At 62.5% G+C, this 26,553-nt stretch overlaps 1 protein-coding gene across 22 annotated transcripts in view; it reads right to left on the bottom strand.

Moving 5' to 3' along the window:
- MACF1 (microtubule actin crosslinking factor 1) overlaps positions 1–26,553 on the bottom strand; it is a 156,918-nt gene that overhangs the window by 91,066 nt on the left and 39,299 nt on the right. For 12 of the 22 annotated variants that reach the window (XM_075438190.1, XM_075438197.1, XM_075438195.1 and 9 more), the window contains exons 1-16: positions 12,740–13,878; positions 9,689–9,855; positions 8,429–8,541; positions 8,230–8,336; positions 7,669–7,788; positions 7,468–7,563; positions 7,080–7,207; positions 6,878–6,971; positions 5,986–6,140; positions 5,310–5,586; positions 4,733–4,861; positions 4,377–4,454; positions 4,046–4,207; positions 3,163–3,267; positions 2,473–2,568; positions 1,988–2,113 (exon numbers count right to left, since the gene is read on the bottom strand). In XM_075438190.1, coding sequence (XP_075294305.1) covers positions 1,988–2,113; positions 2,473–2,568; positions 3,163–3,267; positions 4,046–4,207; positions 4,377–4,454; positions 4,733–4,861; positions 5,310–5,586; positions 5,986–6,140; positions 6,878–6,971; positions 7,080–7,207; positions 7,468–7,563; positions 7,669–7,788; positions 8,230–8,336; positions 8,429–8,541; positions 9,689–9,855; positions 12,740–13,747 — 2,961 coding nt within the window. In that variant the 5' untranslated portion in view covers positions 13,748–13,878. Of the gene's footprint in view, positions 1–1,987; positions 2,114–2,472; positions 2,569–3,162; positions 3,268–4,045; positions 4,208–4,376; positions 4,455–4,732; positions 4,862–5,309; positions 5,587–5,985; positions 6,141–6,877; positions 6,972–7,079; positions 7,208–7,467; positions 7,564–7,668; positions 7,789–8,229; positions 8,337–8,428; positions 8,542–9,688; positions 9,856–12,739; positions 13,879–17,063; positions 17,157–19,306; positions 19,385–21,960; positions 22,051–23,213; positions 23,276–26,553 lie in introns of those variants that run through there. The other 10 variants (XM_075438203.1, XM_075438205.1, XM_075438210.1 and 7 more) reach the window with 2 other exon arrangements.

The raw sequence follows: 26,553 nt of genomic DNA, 5'->3' as shown, positions 1-26,553 counted from the left end.
GTCAGGGCTGGGACCTCTCCACTACCATTCCCACTGCCCTGCAAAGCTGCATGCACACCTCTGGCTCTTTTGCTGCTAGGACAAGAAAACATGGTCTTTCAAAAGAGAAAAAAAAAAATGGACACAGCATACACCAAAATTAGAGTCCCCGGAGGTGTCAGTGGCCAGGGGCAGGACAAGCTCCAGCCCAAAGCTGGGGAGATTTAACTGTCTGGAGGAGAGACCACAGAAGCATGCTCCCTTTCTAAAGCAAAGGATGAAGGCATGTTTAAACCAATGGCTGGGATGGGAATACGATGAGTTATGTGGATAAAACATCTCAGGAGAAGGGGCTAGTGGTGGAGTGATCGCACAGGTCTCTGGGTTTGGCTAGAAATTTGCCAGCTGGAAGAAGATGCTGCACAATTGATTCCCACAAGTCCTGGCTGGGTTCGGTGATGGGACAACCCGGGGGACTGGTGGCAAAGCTCCCCTGGAACAGCCTCCGGCACCGATGGAGACATGTGCGGATCACGACACTGGCAGCTCGCGTGGTTAGTGGCAGCTCAGCCCATTCTGGCTGCGGAAGTTTAAAAAGGATCCCAGAAAAATGTTCTCCCTCATGCTTGGTACTCTCGGGGTCGGTTAGTGAGCTAACAACAGTGGAGGATAATTTAATGGTACAAAAAAAAAAGAAAAAGAAAAGAATAAATGATTAAATAAACTACCTGTGCCTGTCCCAGGGAGCATGATTGGAAGAAATACAGCTTTAACTTATTAGGTAAGAAAGAGTAATATCGCTGAGCTCGGGGCAGCTGCCCCAGTCCTGAGATGGTGGCCACTCTCCAGCTGCCCGGACGAGCCTCTCCCACCCCAGACGGCATCTGCCAGGCTTCTGCCGTGACAGCGCTCGCAGGTACGGCCCCCAGGAGCCAGGCCGGCTGCTCCACGTCCTGGTAGCGCTGGAGGATGGACCAGGACAACCCCGAGACCACGACAGAGAGGATGGGACCCCCCAAGCTTCCAGGAGAGAAGACGGCGAGCCCTAGCCCAGCTGACACACCCATCACGAACCCCCAGGAACGGCAGCCCAGCTTCACCTGGGACACACTGGAGATCCGTAGTAGGCACTAAGAGCAAAGCCAAATCTACCTCCACGCGCTCAGATGTCATCTCCGGACACTGCCACCAGCAGTTCACCAGTTAACCTACAGCCTCCCCCGTCCCGGGTTTCAAACACCATCTGATGCTTCGCTCCTTGGGTTTTGTTCTTAGGTTGGATTTTTTCAAGGCCAATTCAGACCAGAAGGTCACAGCACGATCACCCGTCGCCTGCTCCCTGCTCCGCCGCAGCTAAGCCAGGCCACGTGTTCGGAGATCAGCGCTGCCGAGCCCCCGAGGCCCCCTCCCCGTGCGCAGCCGGGCTGCCCGGGCTCTCCCCCATGGGCACAGTGCGGTGGATTAACACGGGATTTGGTCGGGATGAAGCGCAGGCGTTTCTCCGCTTCCCACTGCGCTCCTAGCGAGCGCCAGCTCAAGAGCAGGGACAGGAGCATCCTCCAGGCTCTGCCCCACACCTCCCTCAGCAGAACACGACCGGCTCCATGCAGACCAGGATGGCATGATGGGCACCGATGGGGAAGAACCAGCTCAGACGTTTGAATTTTCCACCTCTCAAGCTATGAGCTTGCACAGACAGCACACGCCGTCTGCTTTTCACCCTGAGGATAAGACAGACGCCGGCCAGTGCCTCTAAACAACAGCAACCCTGTAATGACCGAGATCCAGCAACCACTGGCAGCGTCACATCCGCACAGCCTGCACCCCGTGGCCATGTACAAATGCATGCAGCAGCTCCGAGGAAACACAGAACATCGACCAAGACGGGGACACCAACCATGTTACACGAAACCGGGAATAAAATGAGCCCTGGGAAGCAAGAGGTGCCCCAACCAACGCTGCTGGGCCGGAGCAGGAAGGCCACCCGTTGCCCGCCCGGAGAACCCACCATGGAGTCCTGCAGCAGGTCCTCCAGCCGCGTCAGGCTCGTGTTATGGTCGCAAGAATACTTCCTTTTGATGGAGTCCTGCAGGCTGCGCAGGTAGGTCTCCGACTCCCGGGCGTCGCTGAAGAACTGCAAAGGCAGAGAGGGCGATGGAAACCTGCGCAGGTCCACCGAGGGGTCAGCAGCACGCTGCGGGCAAGGGACCACCCCGACAGCCCAGCCAGCAGCTCCCGGTGCTATCCCGGCCTTCGGGCTGCCCGGGCAGCGAGCATCCCACGCGGATGGCCAGGACCACGTGGGAGTTGATCCCTTCTGCCCTAACGAGACATCCCCAGAGAGCAGCTAAGGAGAAAGAGATGACTCAGGAGAAAGCAGCCCCCCTGAGCACCACAAAGCCCCCCTTCCCTCTCTCCCAAAGGCAGCAGCGGCGTCTGAAGCTCAAGCAGCCGATGGTGACCAGGGAAATTGGGGGGTCCCCTCCCAAGTACCTGGAAATAGGCAGCGTTCTCCTTCACGTGCTGTTCCACGCACAGGCAGAGCTGCTTAATCCACTGCCACTGAGTCTGCACGGCAGCGCTGTACGCCTGGGAAACACAAACGGCGATGAACAACGAGCATTTACCAGCCAGGAGGGTCACAGGAAGGACACAGCTACAGCTGGTGGGACGGACACCAACGGGCCAGACCTGGCCGCAACCAGGAGGGTCTGGACGCGGGCAGACAGAGCAGGAGCCAGCAGCCCCTGGGCTGGCGACGCCGGGGGCTGCGGCAGGCACGGGTTTGTTTTCTCCCACCCCAGAGAGAAACACCAGGGAGGAGCGTGTCCCTGCAGCCCTCTGCTTCCCCACCACGGCCTTCCTGCAAGCCTGGATAACTCCAAGGGAGCTGAGGCCGTTCCCTGCACCCCCTCGCTGCGGGAAAGCCTCACGCTCTGTACGATCGTGTCTGTGCCTTAATTTGAGGTGGGGATAATTTGGGAACGGCCACGAGCTTCTCATCGCACTCCCCTCAGTGAAACAGCTCTGTCGCTGCCCTGATGTCCTTCTGCCACCATGAAACGCTTTGTCAGCCCCGGCTGCCCCTAAGGGCTCCCTGGGGTGGGACAGCAAGTTTCCCAGTCCCGGGTGAGACGGTTCGCTGCCAGCCGATCCCCGGGGCTCCTCCGCGCGCCCGCTCACCTCTACGGTTTGCTTGGCCGGGTGGTTCTCCAGGGACAGCAGCTCGGCCGTGTCTTGGAGGGAGCGGAAGATGTCCTGCTTCTCCTCCAGCTCCGCCGTCAGCTCCTGCGGGAAGGACACAAGCAAAGTCCAAACCTGGGCTATGGGGAGCAGCCTGCGCTCCGAGCACGTGTCCGGCTGACAAAGCACGCAGCAGAGGGAGGAGTGCTACGGAAACACCAGCGGATCCCGGGGAAACCAGCACGGCTCAGGGGAGCACCACAGCCGGCTCCCATCACGACGCCTCCCGCGCGAAACGCACGGGGCAGACGTAACACGGACGCTGGAAACCTGCCCAGGGACCCCTCCAGCTCCAGACAGTGCAATTGTGGAAAAATGGCAATTTATTTATACTGCTTTAAAGAAGAATCGATTTTCCTCTTTATCTCAGGCTTCTTTCTTCCCCTGCTAGTTAAGGATGCCTTTAGTTCCAAATAGTGCTAAAACCACATCTTTTGATGCCTTTTCAATCACAACTGAAACGAACATTTTTTTTCCACTTTCTGCTCTAGGGAGAGCTCTTTCCTCAGCTGCACTCACGAGCTGCAAGCTCAGTGACTTGGGAGGGACCATCCAGCCCCTGGGGGCTTCAGGGCTGTCGGCAGCTGAAGGTCCCACAGCGGATCAAGGCAACGGCGGCGCAACCAGGAGAGCACCCATCCCACCAGCCCTGCCCCAGGAGAGCACCCATCCCACCAGCCCTGCCCCAGGAGAGCACCCATCCCACCAGCCCTGCCCCAGGAGAGCACCCGTCCCACCAGCCCTGCCCCAGGAGAGCACCCGTCCCACCAGCCCTGCCCCAGGAGAGCACCCATCCCACCAGCCCTGCCCCGGGGTCACTCACCGAGAAGTAGTTTTTCTTGGCTGCGATGTTGGGGTTGTTGTCGCTCCAGTCGTAGGCCAGTTCCTCCTCCTCCTTCTCATTCAGCCAAATCAGCTCCGCAGTGGCCCGAGACACAAACCCATGCAGGCTCTGGAGGTTTCTCAGACGGAAGCTCGAGGTTTCCTGAACACAACGAAGCGTGATTCCTCTTCCCTGCTCTGAAGGCGACCGGCTTCTTCCTCCCTCCCCAGCCTCGGAGCAGGGATGCTCAAGAGCAGGGTGGCAGGGACGGACCCTGCCCTCCCTGGGCAGTGCTAGAAGCCCACTCCAAGCCCACTCCAAGCCCACTCACCATCAGCTTGCAGTACTGCGTCTCCAGCTTGCCAAGCGTCTCCGTGTAGCTAGCGCGGAAATTCTGAGACATCTTACCCTGAAGGATGAAAAATGCTCCTGTTACCAGACACGGGACGGCATCATTTGAAACCCCACCTCCAAATCTTTCTCCCCAGCTCTGTGTGAACAAGAGGAGTTGGAGAGCATGGCTCAGGGCAGCAGCCCCTTGCATCAGCCCAGCGCCAATTCAGAAGCTCCATCCTTAAAAAACACCTCTGCCCCAGGCACCTTTACCCACAAGTGCCGAGCCCGATGTCCTGACCTCCCCGCACACGCTGTGCCACACACTGTGTCACCCAGCCCGTGCCATCATACCTCGTACATCCTGGCCTCCTTCACGCTGGAGCCCAGGTCCTCCACGCTGGTGTGGACATGCCGTTGGGTCTCCAGCTGGGTTTCCACGCTCGGCAGGTCGGTCCCCCACTCTGCCCGCTCCAGTCTCATCTGAAATAGGCCAAGAGGTCCAAGTCAGCACTCCTCAACTGCAGGAGCATATCTCAGATGGACACAAGGGCAAAGAAACCTCCTAGGTCACTCAAGAGGGAACAAACACCATGCCAGTCCTGGCAGAAGGTCCTCAGCCAGTGCTGCAACACTGAATGATTTCTGGGACAACCTGCACAAGCTTCCCACCCACATAAGACCAAAGGACTGACTCCATCAGTACAGATCTGTTTCCAGCTTCGAAAGGATCTTCTGATGCTCACTCATCAGCAGGATCACAAGAGAGAAAACCCAACTCAAGACAACCGTGTCAGTGCTCTCAAGAAACGCTGAATCTTCAAAGCAATTCTTCATGGATAAAGGAAGGAAAAAGCCCAGACCAGCTCCCTACCCTCCCCCATCAGTGTGAGCAGAGGCAGGTAATTTGGTCCAGGGAGCCAGCACTCACCTGCATTTCCTCCACCCAGGCCAGCAGCTCGTACACGAACCGCAGGCTGCCTTCATCTTCGGAAGAGGAGATGGCCACCAGCTCTGTCCTGGTCATGGGCTTCCGGAACCAGGAGGCAGAGGAGGTGTGCAGCCCTTTCGTCAGGGACTCGCCCTTCAAGTGCGTCGTGCTCAGCGTGGAAGTGGGCACCAGCTCCAGGGTGGAGAAGTGGCCTTTCCTGTACAGGTTCGTGCATTCCAGCCTCAGCGTCACCAGCTCGTCTTGCAGCCGCATGATCCTGGAGAAGCAAGCAAGGCACGGGTAAGAAGACAGAATCACAGAATGGTAGGGGTTGGAAGGGACCTCTGTGGGTCACCCAGTCCAACCCTCCTGCTGAAGCAGGGTCACCTACAGCAGGCTGCACAGGACCTTGTCCAGGCAGGTCTTGAGTATCTCTAGAGAAGGAGACTCCACAACCTCCCTGGGCAGCCTGTTCCAGGGCTCCGTCACCCTCAGAGGGAAGAAGTTCTTCCTCATGTTCAGACAGAACTTCCTCTGCTTCAGTTTGTGCCCATTGCCCCTTGTCCTGTCGCACGCACACGTCCTCCTCCCCCACAACAGAGCAGAGAAGCCCTGTGCATCAGCCCCTGACTACATTTCTCCATCCACAGACCATCTCAGGCACGGCCCCTCTCACCTGAACACCAGCTCTTCCAGCTGGTAATAATTCTCGTCCCGCAGGATCTGCACATCCACCTGCAGCTGGCGGAGGAGCCCTTCGCACTCCTGCAGATAGACGACCACGTCGGCTTCGTACTGCACCGGCTGGCCCGACTCCAGGTGAGCAGCGTCCTGCACCGAGAGAGGAGACTGAGGGCTGGGTCCCCTTGGCCCAGGCACGATAGCAGCCCAGCATCAACTTTCAGGCCAAAAAGACCTTCTGATCCACAAGCTTGACTGGAGCAGAAGAACACGAGTTCATCACTCGCACCATACCCAGGACATCCCCTTTAGAAAAGCTCCTGCAGATACATTGAAGCTTCTAGTGGTAGATGGGCTCCCGTGGTTAGTCCCACGGTCACTTCAATGTGCTTCTCATTTCTTGCTTGGCTTTAGCCGTTTTTAGCTCCCAACCCTCGCAGCTCTTTCTCCCAGAACAAGACACTCCTCTTCAGAAACCCACTCCCTACCCAGGTAGCTACAGGCTGCAACCGAGTCCTTTCTGCAAGTCTTTTAGATAAATAAAACAGACTTTTGGGTTTTTAAGCCTCATTCTACAACAAGCTTTCCCAGAACAGCCGTTCTCCTCCAAGCCAGCACCTCTGCAGACATCCAGCCTCGCATGCTGCAACCCCAGAGGCTGCTGCTCCCCTGCCCCACTGTCCCCAAGGTCCTCGGGCCATACATCATCACTGCCCCGACAGCCCCTCTGCGATGGGCTCAACGTCAGAAGAGAAAGGAAAGCTGTCCCAGAGAGGCCACCACCCCACGCAGAAGAGAGGGGCAGGTATGGGCAGAAAGAAGGGGCAGGAAAACAAAAAAAATTAAACAAAACATGAGGAGGGGGAAAATACGAGCCGCCCACTCACAGCCTGCAGCGTGTTCTTCGCCAGGGTGAGTTTTTCTTCGCAGCTCAGAGCACCATTCTGAATTTTGTTAGCGATTTGTAGCAGCAGTTCCAGCCTGCGATGACAGAGGGCCAGGGAATGAGAGCAAGGCCTTGGAGGGTCCCTGCAGGCAGGGGTGCGGGGTCTGTCCCCGCTGGGGACTCTGCCCTCGCCGAGCACCCACCTCTCCACCGCTGGCCGCAGGAGCTTCTCGCGCTCCAGCATCTCGATGATGAGCTTGCCCCACTCCTCCTCCACGTCGTTGGGGTGGTACCCCTGAGGCAACTTGATGCGTCCAAACTCAATCCATACCTGGGGAAAACATCAAGACAAGGGCATTTCCCACCTCCTCCTCCTCGAGCCGGCTACAGAGGAACCAGAGCAAGGGAGGTGGGGCTGGAAGGCGACAGCTCTGCCTCTGCTCCCGCAGCGGGCTGCCTGCTACATCATTTACCCTCAGGGTTATTTCCACTTTTCCATTCCAAAATCAACCTGAACTGAGTGCACTTTAGTCTTGCTAAAAGCACAACGCTCCCACTTACGAGCCTCTGGGTAGCCCCGATGCTCCTTACCTCTAACAGTTTGTAGAGCTCCTCTATCCTTCCCTTCTCCTGCTCTCTCGCTGGGATTTCAGTTTCTTTGAAGTGTATGTACTGGTTATAAAGTGCCTGCGTAGAGAAAGGCTCATCAGAAACCACCCTGGGGAACGCCCCCACCCAGCTCGCGGCACCGAGCACACGGGACGCTGCAGGGGGGCCTCATCCAGAACCTACCTTTAGCTCTACAGGGTTCTGGGGGAAGGATTTATCCGACATCAGTATCGTGTGCTGCTTGATCCAGGAGATGAGGGACTCCACGCGGCTCTGGTACTCCAGCCACCTCGAGTCCACCTCCTGCGGGGTGAGAGCACCCTTGCAGAGCACTGCCGGCGGGCAGGTCTCCACCGGGGAGAGACAGCGCCTGGCCCTGCCGAGCAGAGCACGGAGGGAACCGAGGTGCCACTGTCACATCTATACGGTGAAGTGGCTGCCTGTGCCTCCCAGGTACAGAGAGGAGGAGGAGGAGGAGGAGGATCCTCCTCGCAGGCTGCTCCCTAGCAGCCAGCTCAGCGTTCCCACGAGCTCATAACCCATGGCATAACCTGCAGAGCCTGGAGAACACCACGGACCTACAGGCAGACCAGCAGCTCTCAGGGCACGCACACGCTAACGGGGAAGCTCCTTCCTCCCCTCGCCCATCTGCTGCAGCCGACGGGGAACCTCCAAACCCTTCCCCCAACACCCAGCCGCCTCCCGAGCCGCTGGCCCAGCCTCCCAACCCGCAGCAATGCTTACGATAGCGCTGATCCCTTCTCCTCCCTCGGGGACTTTGGGAAAGGCATCGTAGATTGAAGACACGTAAGTTATCACGGATTTCTCATCTGGAGAGGGGACGTCCACGTCTGGCAAGGGGGAAGCAGAAAGGCAGTGAGGAACGGGAGCAGGCAGAGAGGTCGGCATCTCCCTGCACCACCCTCCCGCCCCGGCCGCCCACCTTCGGCGTCCAGCAGCCGCGTGACCCCCAGCCGCTCGGCGATCTCGAAGGCCTGCTCCAGGTTCTCCCGGTTACTCTGGATCTGCACCCTCTCCATGTCCACCAGATCTGGCCTGCAAGACACCCACCAGAGTCACGACACTGGCAAACAGCGCAAGGTGCCCCGGGCAGGGCATTCCGGACAGGCACCGCTGCCCTGGGTGACTCCTGAGGACTCGCTCCCAGCCCCTGGCCCTGTCCCAGGCTGGTGGCTCTCCAAAAGGACGTAGGCTGCAGCACCTCCCCAGCTTGTCCCCTTTGGGGAGGGGATGTCCAGGCTGTGAAGGAAACCTCCCGTGCTCCTCTGGGACCTCTCCAGCACCCGCTCTGCACCCAGCGTGCCGGGCTGGGGTTGTGAGACCTCCCTGGGAGGAGGTGGACGAAGCAGCCCCGAAGCGGGGTGGCTGCACCTCTCTGGAAGAGGTGGGCAGAGCCCTCTGCCCGCAGCAGAGCGGAGGGGAGGCAGCAGGCACGGCTGCTGCCAGCCGGGTGCCAGGCACAGACCACCGCCAGCAAACTGCAGCACCAACGAAGCGCAGAGGAGCCCAGCGGAGCCGGGAAAATCCCAGGTCCCACCCCACGTCCCGCCTGCCCGAGCCTTGCACGTCCGTCCCCGCTGCTCCCGGCCACGCACAAGCAGGAGGGCAGGGCTATTTCCAGCTACCAGGAGATGCTTTATCACAGGGTCTCTGCCGTTCTCCTCCAGGCTCTCAAAGCTCTGCCAAGCGCCCTTGACCAAGCAGCCGGGGCAGAAGCCGGCCCCAGCTCTGCCTCGCTGCCCGCGCTGAGCAGGCGGAAGGCGGGCAGGGCTGCGCTGTCTCTCCAGGAATGGTGAGAGGTTTAATTGCTGCTGGGGAGAGCTTCGAGGCCCTTGGATGAAAGCACGGATGGGGGTGCTGCTATTCATGGAGAGCACAACGGGCAGCAGCAACGTGTAACACACTGCGGCGCTCCCATACTCAAGAGTTTAAAAGCTTTTTTTTTTTTGCCTCTCGCCCCAGCCTCATTCAAGATGTTTTTTCTTGCAATCTGCTGTATTCGCTGCTCTTTCCAAGCATCCACTCCCAGGCAGAAGGGATGATCTCCAGGTAAAAGAGACACTGCTCCTTGCAAGCCTCCCCTACGTCTCCAAGCAGAGACGATCGCCAACCGCAGCGGCGGGCAGGGACCCCGAGGAGGTCCCCACCCAGATGATGTTCTCCGCTGCTCCCTCCTGCCTACCTGTATCTGTGGATGAGCGCGTTGAACATCTTCCCGTCGCTCCAGCACGACGAGAAGTTGGTGCACTTCACACCGATGTAACCCGCCGTCACCTTCTGCGTCCACAGAAGCAGCTTCTCCTTGGCCGACATGTCCCCCGACTCCCCGCTGATGTAGATGTCGGAGATCTGCAAGGAAGCGGCACAGGCGTGGGGTGACGCCGGAGGAGGAAAAACCGCCCGGCACATCCCGATTCCGGGAGCTTGCCTGAGCTCTGGCAGCTGCCAGGAAGGGCAGGAGGAAACTCCAGGTCACTGCTGCGGAGAGGGGACCCCACAGCCAATGGATCTGGGAACGGCCCACCGGAGCGGACGGAGAGTGCCGGGGCGCGGCGTGGTTTGGGCGGGCTGGAGACGCCGACGCGCGAGGGAGACCCGGCCATCTGCCAGCCCCATTTCAGCGGGGCACGAGGCGTTGCAGAGCTCAGCGGGAACGCAGCGCCCTGGCAAGCCGGGCACCCAGGCGGGTCTGTCCCCATCCCAAACACGCTGTGCCGACGGCAACGCCGGCGCGCCCGCCTGTGCAAACCCGCTGCGCTGCCCGCTCCTGCCCAGCACCCTCGGATCCCGGGGCTCGCACGGGAACGGCCGGCCCCGTCCAGCAGCACCCATGGCTGGGCAGTGAGTGAGCACCCAAGAGGGGATCACAGAATCACAGACTGGTCGGGGTTGGCAGGACCCTCTGTGGGTCACCCAGCCCAACCCCCTGCCCAAGCAGGGTCACCCAGAGCAGGCTGCACAGCACCGCGGCCAGGCGGGGCTGGAATATCTCCAGAGAAGGAGACTCCACAGCCCCTCTGGGCAGCCTGGGCCAGGGCTCCATCACCCTCAGAGGGAAGAAGTTCTTCCTCGGGTTCAGCTGGAGCTTCCTCTGCTTCAGTTTGTGCCCGTTGCCCCTTGTCCTGTCGCTGGGCACCACTGGAAAGAGCCTGGCCCCGTCCTCCTGACACCCACCCTTGAGGTGTGGCGGGGGATGCTCCACCTGGAGCATCCCGTTGGGGAGAAAACAACCCAAACAAACCGCAAGGAGTGGGGAACGGTGCTCGGAGGTGCTGCTGCTTGAGAAGACGCGTGGGCAGAGGTCTCTCCTCGACCTCCAGCCAGCGAAGCCGCACCCCCGGCTCCATCCCGGGGGGAAAGGGAAGGATGGGGAGCAGGCGGGTGCCCGGGGTGCTGGTGGCAGGGGTGCTGTGACCCACTTCTCCAACAAAAGAGCCCGACAGTCACGGACCCCTCTCAGACAGACGCACGGGACTGGCTGCGAATCCCAGACTGGCACGTGACAAAACGCACGTGTCTCCGCATGCCAGCATATTTGTGATTGGCACGGCTTCCTCCTCGCCCATCCCCCCCCAGCTCCCCAATTAGTCCAATTACCCCCCCTTAATTAAGGGGCAGACAAAGGGGAGGATGCGAGCCTCGCGGATTTGCCGGGGTGCCTGTGGAAAGGGAACGCGGGCTGTTTGCTGGCTGGATTCCTCCTCCCGGCACTGCAGGGAGAAGGTGTGCCAGGACCCAGCCCCACCCCCCCTGAAAACACCCAGTTGCTTTATTCCCCCCTCCCCAAAACCCACCAGGCTGTGCACTGGCATTGCAGGGGTCCCAGACACCCCTTTGCAGGCGGGAGGCAGGGACCGGCCGGATCGGGGAGGATGCCGCCGAGGCACGGCACGCACGGCGAGCGATGACGGTGTCATTGGTATGCTGCGGCTCACCTCCCTCTCGCCAGCCCGATACGCTCATCACACACAAAACTGCTCTTTGTCAGCCGCTGCCACACCGCCGGCACTGCCTTTAACTCCTCCGGCCCCGCGGCCGCGTTTCCGGAGGGATGGCGGGAGCTGGCACCCATCGGCAGAGCCAGGATGGACAGGGTGATGCGCTGGGCGAGCAGCAGGATGGGACCCTCCACGCCTGGAGCGAGCAGGGAGGGACCCACAAACCTCTGCCTGCCCAGCACCCCCTTACTGATTACCCAGCAGCTCTTAATTAAGAGGGGGACGAAAGCTACTGGGAACCCACCCATCAGCTGTGCCCCACCTGGGCTCTCCTGCGCCGCTGCCCACCGGGGAGCCCCTTGCAGCCCCCAGCTCAGAGCAATCCTTTATTTTTCATTATTTACTTGGCACCGGGGTTATCCGACCGCTGGGCCCTTCCCCGAGGGCACCCTTGCAGGAGACCCTCCCGCAGCTTACGGAGGTGCAGGATGCGGCACCAGCTCCACCCTCCTTTCTTCACATCTCTGTGTCAGGACAAAGATTTAGGGAGGCACCAGCAAGAAGAGCCAGCGAAGACGCGCGGGACCCAGGGCGAGCCCCTTCCAAACCCTTCTGCCATCAGCCTCGTGCCTCAAGCAACCGGTGGCAGGATGCTGAGGGCCGGAGGGTGGCTGTGACACCAGTCCCAACCCAGCAAAGGTACTGGGGGCCACAGCCCCTTTCCTGCCCTCCAACCATGCAAACCCAAGGGTGCCTTCAGCACACCCAGTAACCCCTGAAAAGCATCTCCAAACAGCAACACCGGGCTCCGAAACCAAACCCAGTACCGTCACCTCCTCTTCCTCCCGGAGCCCCTCGGAGCAGGCAGAGCTCCCGCACCCCCCTGCGCACCCGCTGCCACCTGCAGCAGGGACACCCCAAACTCGCACCCGACCCAGCAGCCCCGAGGGCACGTCCACCACCAGCGACAGCCAGCACGGTGCCGACGGCACACGCAACGGCACCGCGAGCCCACGCGGCCACCGGCCGCACCCAGCGGCTCTGGCAGCAGCCGCTCTCCGGCTGCCGGTGCCAGCAGCAGAGGACAGGCTGGGTCAGACCCCGCGGGATGCTTTCCCGGTGGAGACGCTCAGACGTGAAGAGGCTTGGGGAGCTTCCTGCAGCAGAGTCCTCCCGCCCACGCTCACCCCTCGCAGATCTGACCAGCCCCAGAGCCCACCGGGATCTGGGGTCCACCGAACCACGGCCCCCCACCCCGCTCCAACAAGGGGGCGAGGGCACACGCAGACACTGACCGTTCCTCCGGCCGTCCCCGGGCTCCCCCTCCGAGCCCGGCTCCCCGCTGCGAGCCTGCGGCCACCTTCAGCGGCAGACGCCGTGGTCCCAGCAGCTCCGGTGCCCGTGGCCAGCCGGCGTGCCGGGTCACTGCCGTAGCCCGAGGAGCTCCGGGCCGCGCCGCTGCTGTGCCCGCTGAAGGAGGACGGGCTGCGGGAGGCCGGCAACCCATGCCTGTCCCCTTCCCCGGCCCGAGATGATGGCAGCCCCGAGGTTCTCCCCACGCCGGGGTTTTCTAGCTGATCCACCATGGGGGACGGCGTAGACAGCTCCGAAACGGTGCCTGGCTCCGCTGCGGAGGAGCAGGTCCACGCGGCGCTGGAGCTGGCATCGTGGCTGCCTCCTTTCTCCCAGGCGCCCAGGGCGCTGCCGGCCGCCCGCTCCCGGCTCCTCGCTGGCTCCTCGCCGGACACGGCGCTCACCGGGGACCGGAGCCCCCCGGCACGGCCATCGGTCCCCGCGCGCAGGGGCAGCAGCACGGCCCGGCGGCTGCCGGCACCGCTCCTCTGCAGCTCGACCAGCCGGCTCACCGCCTTCTCGCAGTCCTTCTCGGCTGGGTTCTCCAGCAAGCGGGCGATGACGGTGGTGCCTTCCTCCAGGGAAGCCCCCGCCGCGCCCGGCCGCAGCTCCAGCACCAGGCGAGCTTTCTGCACCTCCTCCTGGAACCGCTCCTTCACCTGCACGATGAGCCCGGGGTGCAGCGCCGACGGGTCGGGGTCCCCTCCGCGGTGCCAGCTCCCGGTGGGCTCCTCTCCTCCCTCCTGCCGCGGGGCTGCCTTCGACTTCGGTGCCTCCTCATCCTCGGCCGCTTCCACGGCCGGGGGCTCGTCCTGCGGCGCTGCCTCCGGCATCGCTCTCCTCTTCCCCCTCCGCCTCCGTTTAAAGCGGACCCTTTTTTTGGGAGACAGGGGTGCCTTTCCCACAGCTTTTTCCTTCGGCTCTTTAACGCAGCCCAGAGAATTCCCCATCTCCTCCTCCTCGGTGCCGGCAGGAACGCGGCTAAGCCAGTCACCGGCTCCCAAATCAATCCCGAGCCGGGCTTCATCGGCTCAAACGCCCGCCGTACGCCGTGCCGCGGGCTGCCCCTGGCTGCCGCTCCCTCCCGCCAGCCCTGCCGCCGCCGCCGCCGCTCCAGACAGCCATCTTACAGCTCGGGCGCTGCGAGAAGACAAATTCAAAGCATCTCACTGCAGTTCAGAAATCACTTGACCTAAAAGCAGAGGGAGCGGGGATTGGCTGCGGCGTCCTTCTCGCCAAATATGAGGTAATTGGAGCACGGCCCTCGCCAACACAAACAGCGAGCAGGAATCCGGCAGCGGAGCGGGAGAGGCTGGGGAGGAGGGGGATAAAACCCACAAAACCCGGGGAAGGTTGGCAAAGGTAGCATAAAGGAAGGGGTGGGGGAGAAATGGGGGAAAGAAAAGCAGGGAGGAGTCAGAGCGGCTCTGCATGCACGCTGCCGGGGCCGCGGAGCCGCGCGCCGGCTCCCGCAGGGGTGTTTCCCTCCCAGTTCCCAAGGTTTGCTCCTGAATTCCTCATGCCGAGAGCCCCAGAGCCCAGCTCACACGCCCACCCCCCTGCCAGGCTCGCCCGGCTCGGAGCACCGAGGGGCAGCCCGCAGCGTCCTGGGGACCCGGCATCGCTCCAGGGAGCCGCAGCTGGGGGGTCCCAACAGGCTACGGCAGCGCCGATGCTCCCATCCCGGTCTGGTCCCGCGTCCTGGGGACCCGGCATTGCCCCAGGGAGCCGCAGCTGGGGGGTCCCAACAGGCTCCGGCAGCGCCGATGCTCCCATCCCGGTCCAGCCCCACACCCTGGGGACCCAGCATCGCTCCAGGGAGCTGCAGCTGGGGGGTCCCAACAGGCTCCGGCAGCGCTGATGCTCCCATCCCAGTCCAGTCCCACACCCTGGGGACCCGGCATCGCTCCAGGGAGCCGCAGCTGGGGGTCCCAACAGGCTCCGGCAGCGCCGATGCTGCCGTCCCGGTCCAGCCCCACACCCTGGGGACCCGGCATCGCTCCAGGGAGCCGCAGCTGGGGGGTCCCAACAGGCTACGGCAGCGCCGATGCTCCCGTCCCGGTCCAGCCCCACATCCTGGGGACCCGGCATCGCTCCAGGGAGCCGCAGCTGGGGGGTTCCAACAGGGTCCGGCAGCGCCGATGCTGCCGTCCCGGTCCGGCCCCACACCCTGGGGACCCGGCATCGCTCCAGGGAGCCGCAGCTGGGGGGTTCCAACAGGGTCCGGCAGCGCCGATGCTCCCGTCCCAGTCTGGCCCCATGTCCTGCCCCAAACGCCGCCGAGGGCAGGGGTGCGGGGAACCGACAGCATCCCGACGGCGCTCGCCAGCTCGAAGGGACCAGGGCAGGGTAACGGGCACCGAAAGCAGGGGTGAGATGAAAAATGGGGAGCGGGGGGTATAAAGATGGGGGGACTGAACTCAGCTCCAGCGAGCAGGGCTAGGAGGGGAGAACCACTCAGTGAGGAGCAACCCAGGAGACAACCGAGGGACCCAGTGACCCCAGAGCCCCCGGGGCATGGGGCAGCCCCCACGCTTTCACAGCTCCAGCTCCTGGCAGAGCTGGCAGTGCCCGGGCTCCGCACCAGCCCACCCCAAACCCCTCCCGGGGGCTCTCCCAGCCGCCCGTCCCCGGGCAGCAGCACTGGGACAGGGGAGATTAAGAGGTTCACAATGGAGCCACAACCCCAGAAAAAATCCCGTTAGCGCAGGCGGGGAGAGGTCACACGAGCTCGCCGGCACCAGCCCAGCTCCTGGTCACCCACCCTGTCCCCATGGCAGGCTGGCAGGGTCCCCTCCCAGCTGGCTGCAGAGGGGACCCGGGCTCCGCCGTCCCCTCTCCGGTCCCCTGCCGCAGAGCGTGCACCAGGGCAGGGCCACCCCGAGGACAGAGGGGACAGGGGACCACCAGCCAGGGCCCCGCCGGAGACGACCGTGACTCCTCAGCATCCAGACCCTGCTCGACCTCGGCTGCTTCCCTGGGGGCCAAAGCACCGGCAGAGCGCCTCGTCAGCAGCCTTACACCCCGTTTACCCCCGTGCTCCCCCCAAAAGCCCCTTCCTGAGGAAGAGGAAGCCCTTCCTGAGGAAGGCTGGCACAAGCGGCCCAGCCGAGGTGGCAGCTCCCTGGGGCGATGCCCACTCGCTCTCTGAAAATTAAAAGCTTCCTGACGAGGTCTCCAAGCCAGCGCTGGTCCCGTCTGGCAGATGCCAGCGGGGGCACGGCAGGGAGCCCGGACGCAGCAGCTCCTGCGGCAGAGGCAGCCCCGGACCTAACGGCACATCGCTAACGAGCTGCTGGCAGCAGCACCGCCGAGCAAGCCCCACTCGCCAGCGCCCCGGTGGCACGAGGGACCACGCATCGTCCCCCTGGGGACACCAACGCCACAACCAGATCATCTAAGGCTGTTAAAGACCCGAGACCCTGTTTTGCAAGAGCATCTGTAGCACACGACGGCTGGGGATGGTCCTCAGCGTCTTCCCCAGCACCCCAGCTGGGTTGGAGAGCTTCTCCCATCCCTGACCCGAGCCGCTGCCATGCAGATGATGTTTTCCACCTCAACCAAAGACCCTGTGGCTGCGCTGACCACCCAGAGGGCTGGGGACAACTGGGGATAACAGCCCCACGTGGGTGGGAGCCCAGCCTGTCCCCCCATGGCCCCCTCGGAATTCGCTCTTCTCCTCTGGAGACTTCAGCTGAGCAAACATCTACCACCAACAACAGAATCACAGGATGGTCGGGGCTGACAGGGCCCTCTGTGGGTCCCCCAGCCCAACCCCCTGCCCAAGCAGGGTCACCCAGAGCAGGCTGCACAGCACCGCGTCCAGCCGGGGCTGGAATATCTCCAGAGAAGGAGACTCCACAGCCCCTCTGGGCAGCCTGGGCCAGGGCTCCGGCACCCTCAGAGGGAAGAAGTTCTTCCTCGGGTTCAGCTGGAGCTTCCTCTGCTCCAGTTTGTGCCCGTTGCCCCTTGTCCTGTCACTGGGCACCACTGGAAAGAGTCTGGCCCCATCATCTTGACACCCACAACCCTCGCGCCAACCAGGAAGCGACCGCACCCAACCCATCATTAACGATTTCATTATGTAAATGATGAGAAAAGGGTGTTGCTATTCTCCGACACCGCAACGCGTGCTGATCCTCCAGACCGATCCGCGTGCCGGCGTCGCCACGGAACACGCCGAGAGACGGACACCAGCGCCCCGGGGAGCCAACGCGCTCCCGCCGCCCGCCCCGCGTCCTTCGGCAAGAAACTCTCCTGCCCTACCTGGAAGTGGAGGATGATCGTCCAGATGAGCCCCAGGGTGAGCTTGGGGTTGCCGTCCGTAATGTCATCGTTGCGAATGTTCACCAGTTTCACCTGCAAGAGAAGCGGCAGGGTTCAAGCTCCCCATCAGCGTCACCCACAGAGCGCGGGGGGACACATCCCCGAGCACGCCGTCCCCAGGGCCCCCCCGCACAGAGCACGCCGGCGGGGGGCGGACAGGCAAGACCCCAGTGCGGGAAGGGAGGAAGGAAGGATTTTTCACGTCTCTGGCACTCTCCATCTAGAAGTACTTTCCCAGCACTCCACGGCTTTATTTCGGCTCGCACGGAGAAGTGCCTCGTCCCCGAAGCCCCGAGCACGAGTGCATAATTTAATAGCTACAGACCGCAGAGCGTGGTTAAAAGAGGACGGCCGGGTTTTATGAACTCCCTCCTGGCTTCAAAACCAAGCTGCAGATCCACCAGCCCTAACAAAGGCTGCCCTTGCCGAGGGTCCTTCCCCAGCACCTACCGCAAGCCCCCAGCCCGGCAGACCCCAGCCCCACGCAGTCCCAGGGCTGCTCCCCCCCAGCTGCGTCGCTCCAGGGCTGGTTTAGACCCTTTGCAGCCCCTGCACCCCACGGAGACGCCGGCGGCACCGGGAGCACCGGCCTCGGCACCTCCAGACGCAAACCGGCGCGGTGCTGCCCGGCTGCTCTCCTTGCAGCCGCCTTCAGGGAGCTGCCACGAGCTTCGGGGGTCTCCCTCCCCAGTGGGCTCCCCACGGGGCTGTCCCCTCTCCCCAGCACCCAGTGGGACCCCACAACCTCCAGCAGAGTAAGCCATCTCCCTAGGGTAGGACAGCCCAGCAAGGCTGCTGTCACCAGGCCATCAGACTTCAAAGGGAGAAGCTGTTTCATCCAAGTAGAGAAACAAGCTCTCAAGAGCCGCCGGCAAAATGTCTCTATCAAGGGGCTGGGGAGGAGCGGGGCGGCTCACCCTTCCTGGAACGGGGCATGGGCTCGAATTTATTCAGAGCCCTCAGGCTAGCAGAGGGAAAAATCTCTGCTGCAGCACGAACTGGTACAATTTATCATCATCTCAGCGTATCTGGGGAGCATCGCGGCAGGGAGACCCAACCCAACAGGCAGAACAGGACACCCGGCCCCGGGGCTGCAGGGGTTCCACCTGCAGAGCCAGCAAGTCTCGGGATGCATCCTGCTGCTCCGGGAGGGATCTGCTCGGGGCGCGGAGGATGCCCGGTCCCTGCCAGCTGCACAGGCACCGCGGGGCCAGCACCTCCCAAAAGCCCGGCGGAGCGAGCCTGCTCTCCGGAAGCCGGAGGGGGACGATGCGTCCATGCCGCCGTCCGAAGGGCACCCACAGAATCACAGAATCCCAGAATGGTCGGGGTTGGCAGGGCCCTCTGTGGGTCACCCAGCCCAACCCCCTGCCCAAGCAGGGTCACCCAGAGCAGGCTGCACAGCACCGCGTCCAGGCGGGGCTGGAATATCTCCAGAGAAGGAGACTCCACAGCCTCCCTGGGCAGCCTGGGCCAGGGCTCCGTCACCCTCAGAGGGAAGAAGTTCTTCCTCGGGTTCAGCTGGAGCTTCCTCGGCTCCAGTTTGTGCCCGTTGCCCCTTGTCCTGTCTCTGGGCACCACTGGACAGAGTCTGGCCCCGTCCTCCTGACCCCCACCCTGCAGATATTTAGAGGCATTTCTAAGGTCCCCTCGCAGCCTTCTCTTCTCCAGGCTGAACAAGCCCAGCTCCCTCAGCCTCTCCTCGTAGCAGAGATGCTCCAGTCCCCTCATCATCCTCGTAGCCCTCGTAACCCGGCTGTGCCAGCGCCGAGGCCACGGCTGCGTGGGGTGGGCAGGAGCCAGCTGCCCCATCTCCCCCAGGGCCGGCAGGAAGGTGCCACAGCCGCCCGTCCCCAGCGCTAGGATCCCCCGGGCAGCCCCGGGTGAGGCTTTTGGGGCGCAGAGGTGCCCGTCTGTGGCATTTGCAAACCCCTTGGCAGAACTGGAGTCTGGTCCCTCATTTCGATACCAGATCTCGCGCCGCGTGGGTGGTTCTGAAAGCACACGACGCCCGTGGGGAAAGTCCCCTGACACCCATCCCCGGCCAGCTCCGGCACCGCGGGGACAGGCACACCCCGGCACAGGCTGACGCTGCTTCTCGACACCCTTCCCGAGCCCCGGCCGGGAGCAAGAACCACAAATCAGCCAGCGCTGCTCCAGGATGAGCCTCAGCCAGCCCTTACCTGCCGCTGCTTCAGGAAATCCAGGGCGATCTGCACGTTCTGCAGCCGGTGGAAACGCATCCGCCCCTTCTCACGCGGCTGCAAGAAAGAGGCAGCAGCTTCAGGTGAGGCCGGTGGGGACGGGCCAGCAGCCCCCCGCATGCACAGCTGCTCCCCGCATGCCCCCAGAGCCACCCGTGGCAGCCCCCAGGCTCAGCACGCTGCCGTCACCCCCGTGCACCCCACGCTCCCTGCCCTAATTTCTTGCTCCGGAGGCAAACGAAGCCGTTGCCCCAGGCACGATCCTGCTGCAAGACGGCCAAACGCCCACGGTGGGGCATGGAGGTGGGAAGACCCTGGGATCTCGACCTCCTCCGAGACCCTGAGGGTCTGCGTCCAGGCTCTGAGCCGTGCACCGCACGGCAGCGGACGGGACCGGCTCAGCCTCGCAGATCCCAGGGCAGGATCTCACCCAGCCCAGGCTCAGCTGGGAAGAGGGCTCAGCAGAGAGCGATTTGCTGGAGTGGCTCCGGCGCCTGACCCTTCCCGGTGGAAGCAGAGGCAGGCCTGCTCCGCACCAGGACACGGGGACGCAGGCAGGGACCGGCCGCAGGTCCCCGCTGCTGGCAGAGAAACCCCAACCTCGGCATCAGCCCCTGCAGCCCCGGCTCGGCTCCTCGCGCGTGCAGGCAGGGGCTGCTGCCCCCAGTGCCATCTCTGAACCCTCAGGGAGGGCAGAAAGGGGATGCTCTGGGCTGTGTCCGTGGTCACTGAGGGATTTTCCAAGGTACCCGGCGCTGAGCCGTGGCCAGGGGAAGGGCGTGGGGTGCTGAGTCAGCAGGAGGGGGAGGATCGACGCCCAAATCCTGATCCCAGCCTCAATAAGAGGCATCACCAGGATGCTCCGACCCACGAGGACACCCCAGCTCTTCGGAGCCATCTTCCTTCCCCAGGCTGAAGGGGAAGAGCTGTCCCTGCAAGAGGAACATCTCCAAGAAGGTGCTGCAGCCCCAGCTCCTCCTGCGCTGCTCCAGGCGGGAGGTGACACCGTGCGCTGCGGAATCGTCACCCAGAGCACGCAGAAAACAAACCTCCTCTCACCCGAGCAAGGATCTGGGGTCCAGCCCCTGCGGGGTGACCCTCACCTGGGGCCAGGCTGTGCTCGCTCCTACCACCACTCACATGCACGGGGCCACCGGTCGTGCCCCGGACCCCACAGTGGTACCAGCCCCCCCAGAAGGTGCCCGTGCCCCGCGCCGGTCCATGCAGTGCCAGGTGAGCGGCCGGGAGCAGCGTGCGGGACCCGGCGCGGTCCCCTCCCGCCCGGTGGGGACACATGCTGTCACACCAGGTGGGTGGCGTGCCCTGACTGCAGGTCGACACCGCAATGCACGCGCAGATAGTCCAGTTAACGAACACAGCCCGGGAACGAGGACCGCGGCATCGGGTGCCTCTCCGCTCTTACAGCCTCCCCTCCAGCTGGGGTTTTTATATCAAAAACCCCGGCTAAAAGCGAAGAGAGGGGAAGGTCGGAGCCTCCAGCGACGCTGGGCTGCACTGGACTATCTGACGGCACTCCAGCGTCCACCACGACTACGCTGCGGCCGGGGCCAACTCAACCTACTTCTTCATCATCATCATCTTCCTCCTCACGCTCTTCGCTGCTTGCACGGCACCAGGCCGGCGCTCTCACCAGGCGAAGGCTCCTCTGAGCTGGCGGCTCTATTTGCTAACGAGGAGGGGAGGGAGAGCGGCGATGGGAGGGTGACACAACAGGGAGACAGAGTGGAAACCAAAATCCAACACCCAGGTAAACGAAAAGAAAAAAAACAACAAAAAAGCAGGGATGAAGGCGGTTGGATCTCCGGATCTCCGGCACACCCTGGGCTCCAGCACAGAAATTTCCCCCTCCCGGCTTCGCAAGCCGAAGCGGAGGGAAGGAAGCTGTCTGGATCACAAGTAGCTCCATCCAATTTTGCAGCCCCCACAAAAAACTGATTTGGCATCTCTGGAGGGGAACGGAAGGAGTTAGGAGATCTCTGCCCAGATCCTATTTTAGGGGAAAACTAAAATAATTCCTGCTGTGCTACCCCGCTGCAGCAATCGGGATCTTCCCAGAGCGGAGTGAATGTGTCAGTCAGAGCAGGAGGAGGAGGAGGAGGAGGAAGGAGGGGGACTCTACGATGCTCAGGACGCAGGAAGAGGTTTGCACGCCACCGACTGCTACAAACCCAGCTCGTGAGGAGCCGAGCCCGGGGCAGGAGTGTCAGATCCGAGCTGAACTGCTGGGCACGCTGCCACAGAAACAGTTTTAGTCGAAGCCACTATTATCTGTTGTTTTAAATGTGGAGCCAAATCTAGAAGATGAAGGCCTGCAAGCCCTCACAAAAAGTGGGGTCTACCCAGGGCAGCGTAAGCCAGCGGCGTTAACCAAACGCTTCGGTAGTATCCAAGAGAGCAGCCTGGGGAATGTGGGTTTGAGTGAAAATGAATAAAATAATAATAATCATAATAATAAATAAATAATAGTACTGATAATAAAAGAAACAACGACAGACATTTGAAAACAAAACCATGGCGTAAGAAGTGATGGCTGGGAGCAGGGGGGAGCGGGGGGAGGAGGGCGGGGGGCTCGGCGGGGGCCGCAGCATCGCTGCCCAGCCCTGGGCACTTACCAGCTTCACTCCCGACAGCACCTCCAGCAGCGAGATGAGGTTGTGGCCATCGCGCAGGTCTTCGTAGAGGTCGTTGATGTGCTTGCGCACCTGCGGAGAGAGCCGGCCAGGAAAAAGCCATCAGATTCGCTCGCCCGCTGCTTGCAAGCGTGCGGGGGGGAAGGCAGCGGCCGGACATCTCCCTCCACGCCGCGGCCATTTAAAACTCTTATTCCAGAACTCTCGCTAAGGAAAGCGGCCTCCTGCTTCCCAGATGACCCGGCGGAAGCCGCTGCCAATTTTACGCAGGAAAACCGAACTGTTAAGCCGTCCGTACCCCAGGCAACGCGGTAATACTGCACGCGGAGCTCTGCGGAAAGGGCAGCCCGGTCCCACGGCAGCGGTTCAACCGCTCGCGCGGCCTTGCAGCGTGTCCCGCAGCGCGGCACCGCGCTTCCTCGCCTCCGTCGGAGAGCGGAGCAGGCTCCCACGGGGCGGCACGGCCTCTGCCCGCACGCAGCCGCCGTACCCGCTCTTCCCCAGGCACCCAGACCTCGGCCCGGGCTTCCACTCGGCCAGGATTCCCCAGATGTTTCCCCACAGCGGTCTCAAGATTTCCCTTTTTTCCCCTCCTTTGTAAGATGTAGAAAGCAGCCGAAAGCTTGAGGCAGAGCTTTGCAAAGCTGGCAGGAAAATACAGCTGTGGCACCGACCACCCAAAGGACTTTTTTCTCCTGCTATTTTTTTCTTTTGGCAAATGGAGAATTAAGTAAAAAAACATCTGGCATTAACCAAGCAAAGCGGAGCGAGGTTAATCCCGCTCAGCTACCGACGGCTGCAAGCATCTCGCCCCGGCACACTTCGGGGCTCCTCTCCACGCAGGAGCACCCCTGGAGAGACACAAAGCCCCTCTGGCCTGGCCGGGGGGAGCAGCCCCACGCCGGGATCCCCCTCTTCGCCCAGCAAGCCTCCCATAAAGCCAGGACAGGGTGCTCAGGAGGCAAATGTAACCCCAAGGGCTGCGTGGCGATGCTACAGTGCCCTCCGAAGGCACCGGCCCATTTCCACCGCAGCCGTCTCTGCTCCGACTACGGACGCATACGAACGCTCCAAAGCAACGCAAAAACTCCCAGACCCCCCAAAAAAAAAGGCATTTATCTGCCAGTCCTGAGCCAGAGCAGACAGACAGACAGTCATTTAACCGTTACATAATTATTATTATTTAATTATAAATAATTTAATTATTTATTTATAATAAAACACGTGACTCTTACCTTCATCAAGTGTTTATTGACCCATTTAGTGAAGGTTTTCTTTTGGACTCTGTCCCGTTCATCTGTCAAAAGAAGACAAAAGCGGCTCTCGGTCAGTGTTTCTCATGCAGAAACTCAAACGACTTTGAAACAAGGGGAAGGGACGGAGGAATCGCCGCCGGTGCCAGGACCGCCGGACGGATCCCGCGCCAGGGAACAGAGGCTGCTTATACACGGGCCAGCACGGGCCGGGGCTGATCACGCGGCTCCGACGTCTCGCTCGGGCAGGGAGGTAGGAGCATCCACATGGCTAGAACAAAATACACTGCTTTTTTGGGGGGGAAAAGAGTTTTATTTTAATCACAGAATCACAGAATCACAGAATGGTCGGGGTTGGAAGGTTGGGTCATCTAGTCCAACCTCCTGCCGAAGCAGGGTCACCTACAGCAGGCTGTAGAGGACCTTGTCCAGGCGGGTCTGGAATATCTCCAGAGAAGGAGACTCCACAGCCTCCCTGGGCAGCCTGGGCCAGGGCTCCGTCACCCTCAGAGGGAAGAAGTTCTTCCTCGGGTTCAGCTGGAGCTTCCTCTGCTCCAGTTTGTGCCCGTTGCCCCTTGTCCTGTCTCTGGGCACCACTGGAAATAGTCTGGCCCCGTCCTTCTGACCCCCACCCTGCAGATATTTAGAGGCATTTCTAAGGTCCCCTCTCAGTCTTCTCTTCTCCAGGCTGAACAAGCCCAGCTCCCTCAGCCTCTCCTCGTAGGGGAGATGTTCCAGCCCCCTCACCATCCTGGTAGCCCTAATAAAAGCAGCGCAGATGATGGGAATGGGTACAGCCGCAGCTCGCAGCAGCAACTGAACCCCCAAAATGTGTCCGCCCAGCTGGGACCCCCGCACCTCCTCATCCCCCCAGGGATGCAGAGCAAGGATGAAGGTGGGGTTCACCCGAGCCCCCCGCTTTGGGAGGGTGTCCCCCCTCCCCGGGGGTTTAACGCATTACATAAACCCCACCGATGTCCCGGAACAGGCCTCTGCCAGGCACCAGCAGCGCCCGCAATTAGCAGCTTATTCTGTCCCTGTATTTTTGGTTCATTGGATTGTCAGGATTTAACGTTTATTTCTGTCCCGCGGCTCAGCCGAGCGTGCCCTGGCTGGATGCTGGGTGCTCCGAAGGCCGGCGGGACAGGGTGACAGCGTGGGTGCTGTCCCCAGGGGGTCCCAGCCACCGGGGAGCCGCAGGGATGGCGCCGGCCCCGCGGGGCGACGGGACGGGAGATTCGTGGTGATGCCAAGCGGCAGTGTGAGATGGGGGAGACGCTGGCAGGCTTTGCCCTGCCTGTTCTTGGATTAAAAAAATAATAAAATCACGTGAGACATAGGCAAACGGTGAAAGGAGAGGGCATGAGATGGGTCCTGTGGGGCGCAGGGGGTCCCACTCAGCCCCCACCGCCCCACGCCCCGGCAGCGAGGAGGGTTCGGGGCAACCCCGGCCGCCATCCCTGTGCCAAATGGGATCGCCTGGTTTGAGCAACATCACCTTGGAGGGAAGGGACTGCCCCGGTCCCGACCCGCGGCACGCGGCCCCACGCTCCCGAGCGCTGCCCCGTCCAGGCCAGGGGACCCCTGGGACAAAGCAGGAAAGGACAAAACCCGCTACCCCCAGACGTCCCTTTGGTGCCACGGTCCACCACGCCGAAGCACCCCTTGCTTTGCTTTTAGGTTAAAAAACAAGAAAACGGAGAAAGCCAGTATCTGTCAGGGCGGGCTCCCCAGCCATGCTGGGTGCCCTGCCCGGATGGCCACGGCCCGGGACCCTCGGGCAAACCCCCCCACGCCTCAACCCACGCAGATTCGGGAGCACCACCTAACATCCCTCCTCCTCCCCATCCACCCCACGGATTCCCCCCTCCGAAAGCACCGCAGTCAAACACGTGGCACACGGCCGGCATTTCCCCAGCAAAACCTTCCAGGCGTCCCCTCTGCCCCGCTCTGTCCCCCCGTCCCCGGCACGTAGCCATGTGCCGTGACCACCCGCCGGACAGGCTATGGCCGCCTTCGCCCCCGCCACGCCAGGCGCTGGTCTCGGCATGGCTCCCCGGGCGACGCGGCCGAGCCACGGTACCGCCACCGCTGCGTGCCATAGGAAGCCACGTCACCCCCACGTGCTTTTAGGGACCGTTCCTGTACCCAACCCCCCCCAAGAGCTGCAGTGCTGGGTCCCTTCCTAACCCCAGCATTAATTTGGGGTGGGTAAAGCTCGAGCCGTTCCGGGTCCCTTCCCAACCCCGGCGTTAATTTGGGGTGGGTAAAGCTCGAGCTGTCCCAGGTCCCTTCCCAACCCCCGAGTTAATTTGGGGTGGGTAAAGCTCGAGCCGTCCCCGGCGGTGGCACAGCACCGGCAGCACGGCGTGGGCTGCCCGCCACGGGTACTAACCGATGCGGCGGGTACTAACCGATGCGGCGGGTACTAACCGATGCAGCACATCCGGCACACCAGGCAGGTGCCCAGCCGCCTCCGCTCCCCGGGGAGATGCCGCCTCTCCATCGCCCGAGCCCCGGACGGGGAGCGCTGGGTCCCGTGGCAAAGCGGCGGCTGCCTCCCGGCTCCTGGGGAAGGGTCTTCTGGTGGCACCACCCGCTCGCCCGCCTTGGCCCCCGGTGGGTGCCCTCTCGGCCGCAGCTCCTCCCACCGCACCACTTCCTACGCCCGCTGTCCCCGGCGCGGGCACCGGTCGCTCCTCCTCGCCGGCATCGCCGCCAACCTCGCCAACGGCCGCTTCGCCGGGTGCTTCGCCTCCCCGGGTGCTCCCAGCTCCGCGCCAGCCAAATCCTCACCGTCCCGCGGTGCCGACGGCCGGCGAAGCTGCTCGAGAAGCTCCCAGCGAGGCAGGGCAGAGCGACCCGAAGGCAGTGCCGAGCGCGGCGCAGCTCCCGGCGGCAGAAAGCCGGCGGGCTGGGGGTGCGGACGCAGGCTGGCCCCGCGGAGCCGGGCACTGCCCCGCTGGCAGGCTCTTGGCTCGTTTTTCCTCGTCGTGTTTTCCAGTTAATTGCGCCGGGGACGGGAGGGACAATGCCGGGCTGTTCTCCCCGCTCCCGCCTGCCCGCGGGCAGCTGCTTCCCAAATCATTTCCCGGGTCGGAAGCGCCGGAGCCCCAGTCCCTCTCGGCACGCGGGGAGATAACGGGGGCCTCCTTATCACCACCTCTCTTCCTTTTCTGCTAAATATAACCCCTCTGCAGACCTTCCGCGGGCTGGAGCCCGGCCGCCCCGGCCGGGAGGGTGCGAGGAGCCGGGCTGCTGCCGGGGGAAGGCGGGAGCGCGGCCCCGAGCATCGCAGGGAGCACGCGGGGACGGGGCCACG

The sequence above is a fragment of the Opisthocomus hoazin genome, chromosome 17, assembly GCF_030867145.1.
Source record: "Opisthocomus hoazin isolate bOpiHoa1 chromosome 17, bOpiHoa1.hap1, whole genome shotgun sequence".
NCBI classification, from domain to species: Eukaryota; Metazoa; Chordata; class Aves; order Opisthocomiformes; family Opisthocomidae; genus Opisthocomus; species Opisthocomus hoazin.
Note: the sequence above shows the minus strand (reverse complement) of the source record. Positions and strands in the feature narration are given on the sequence as shown.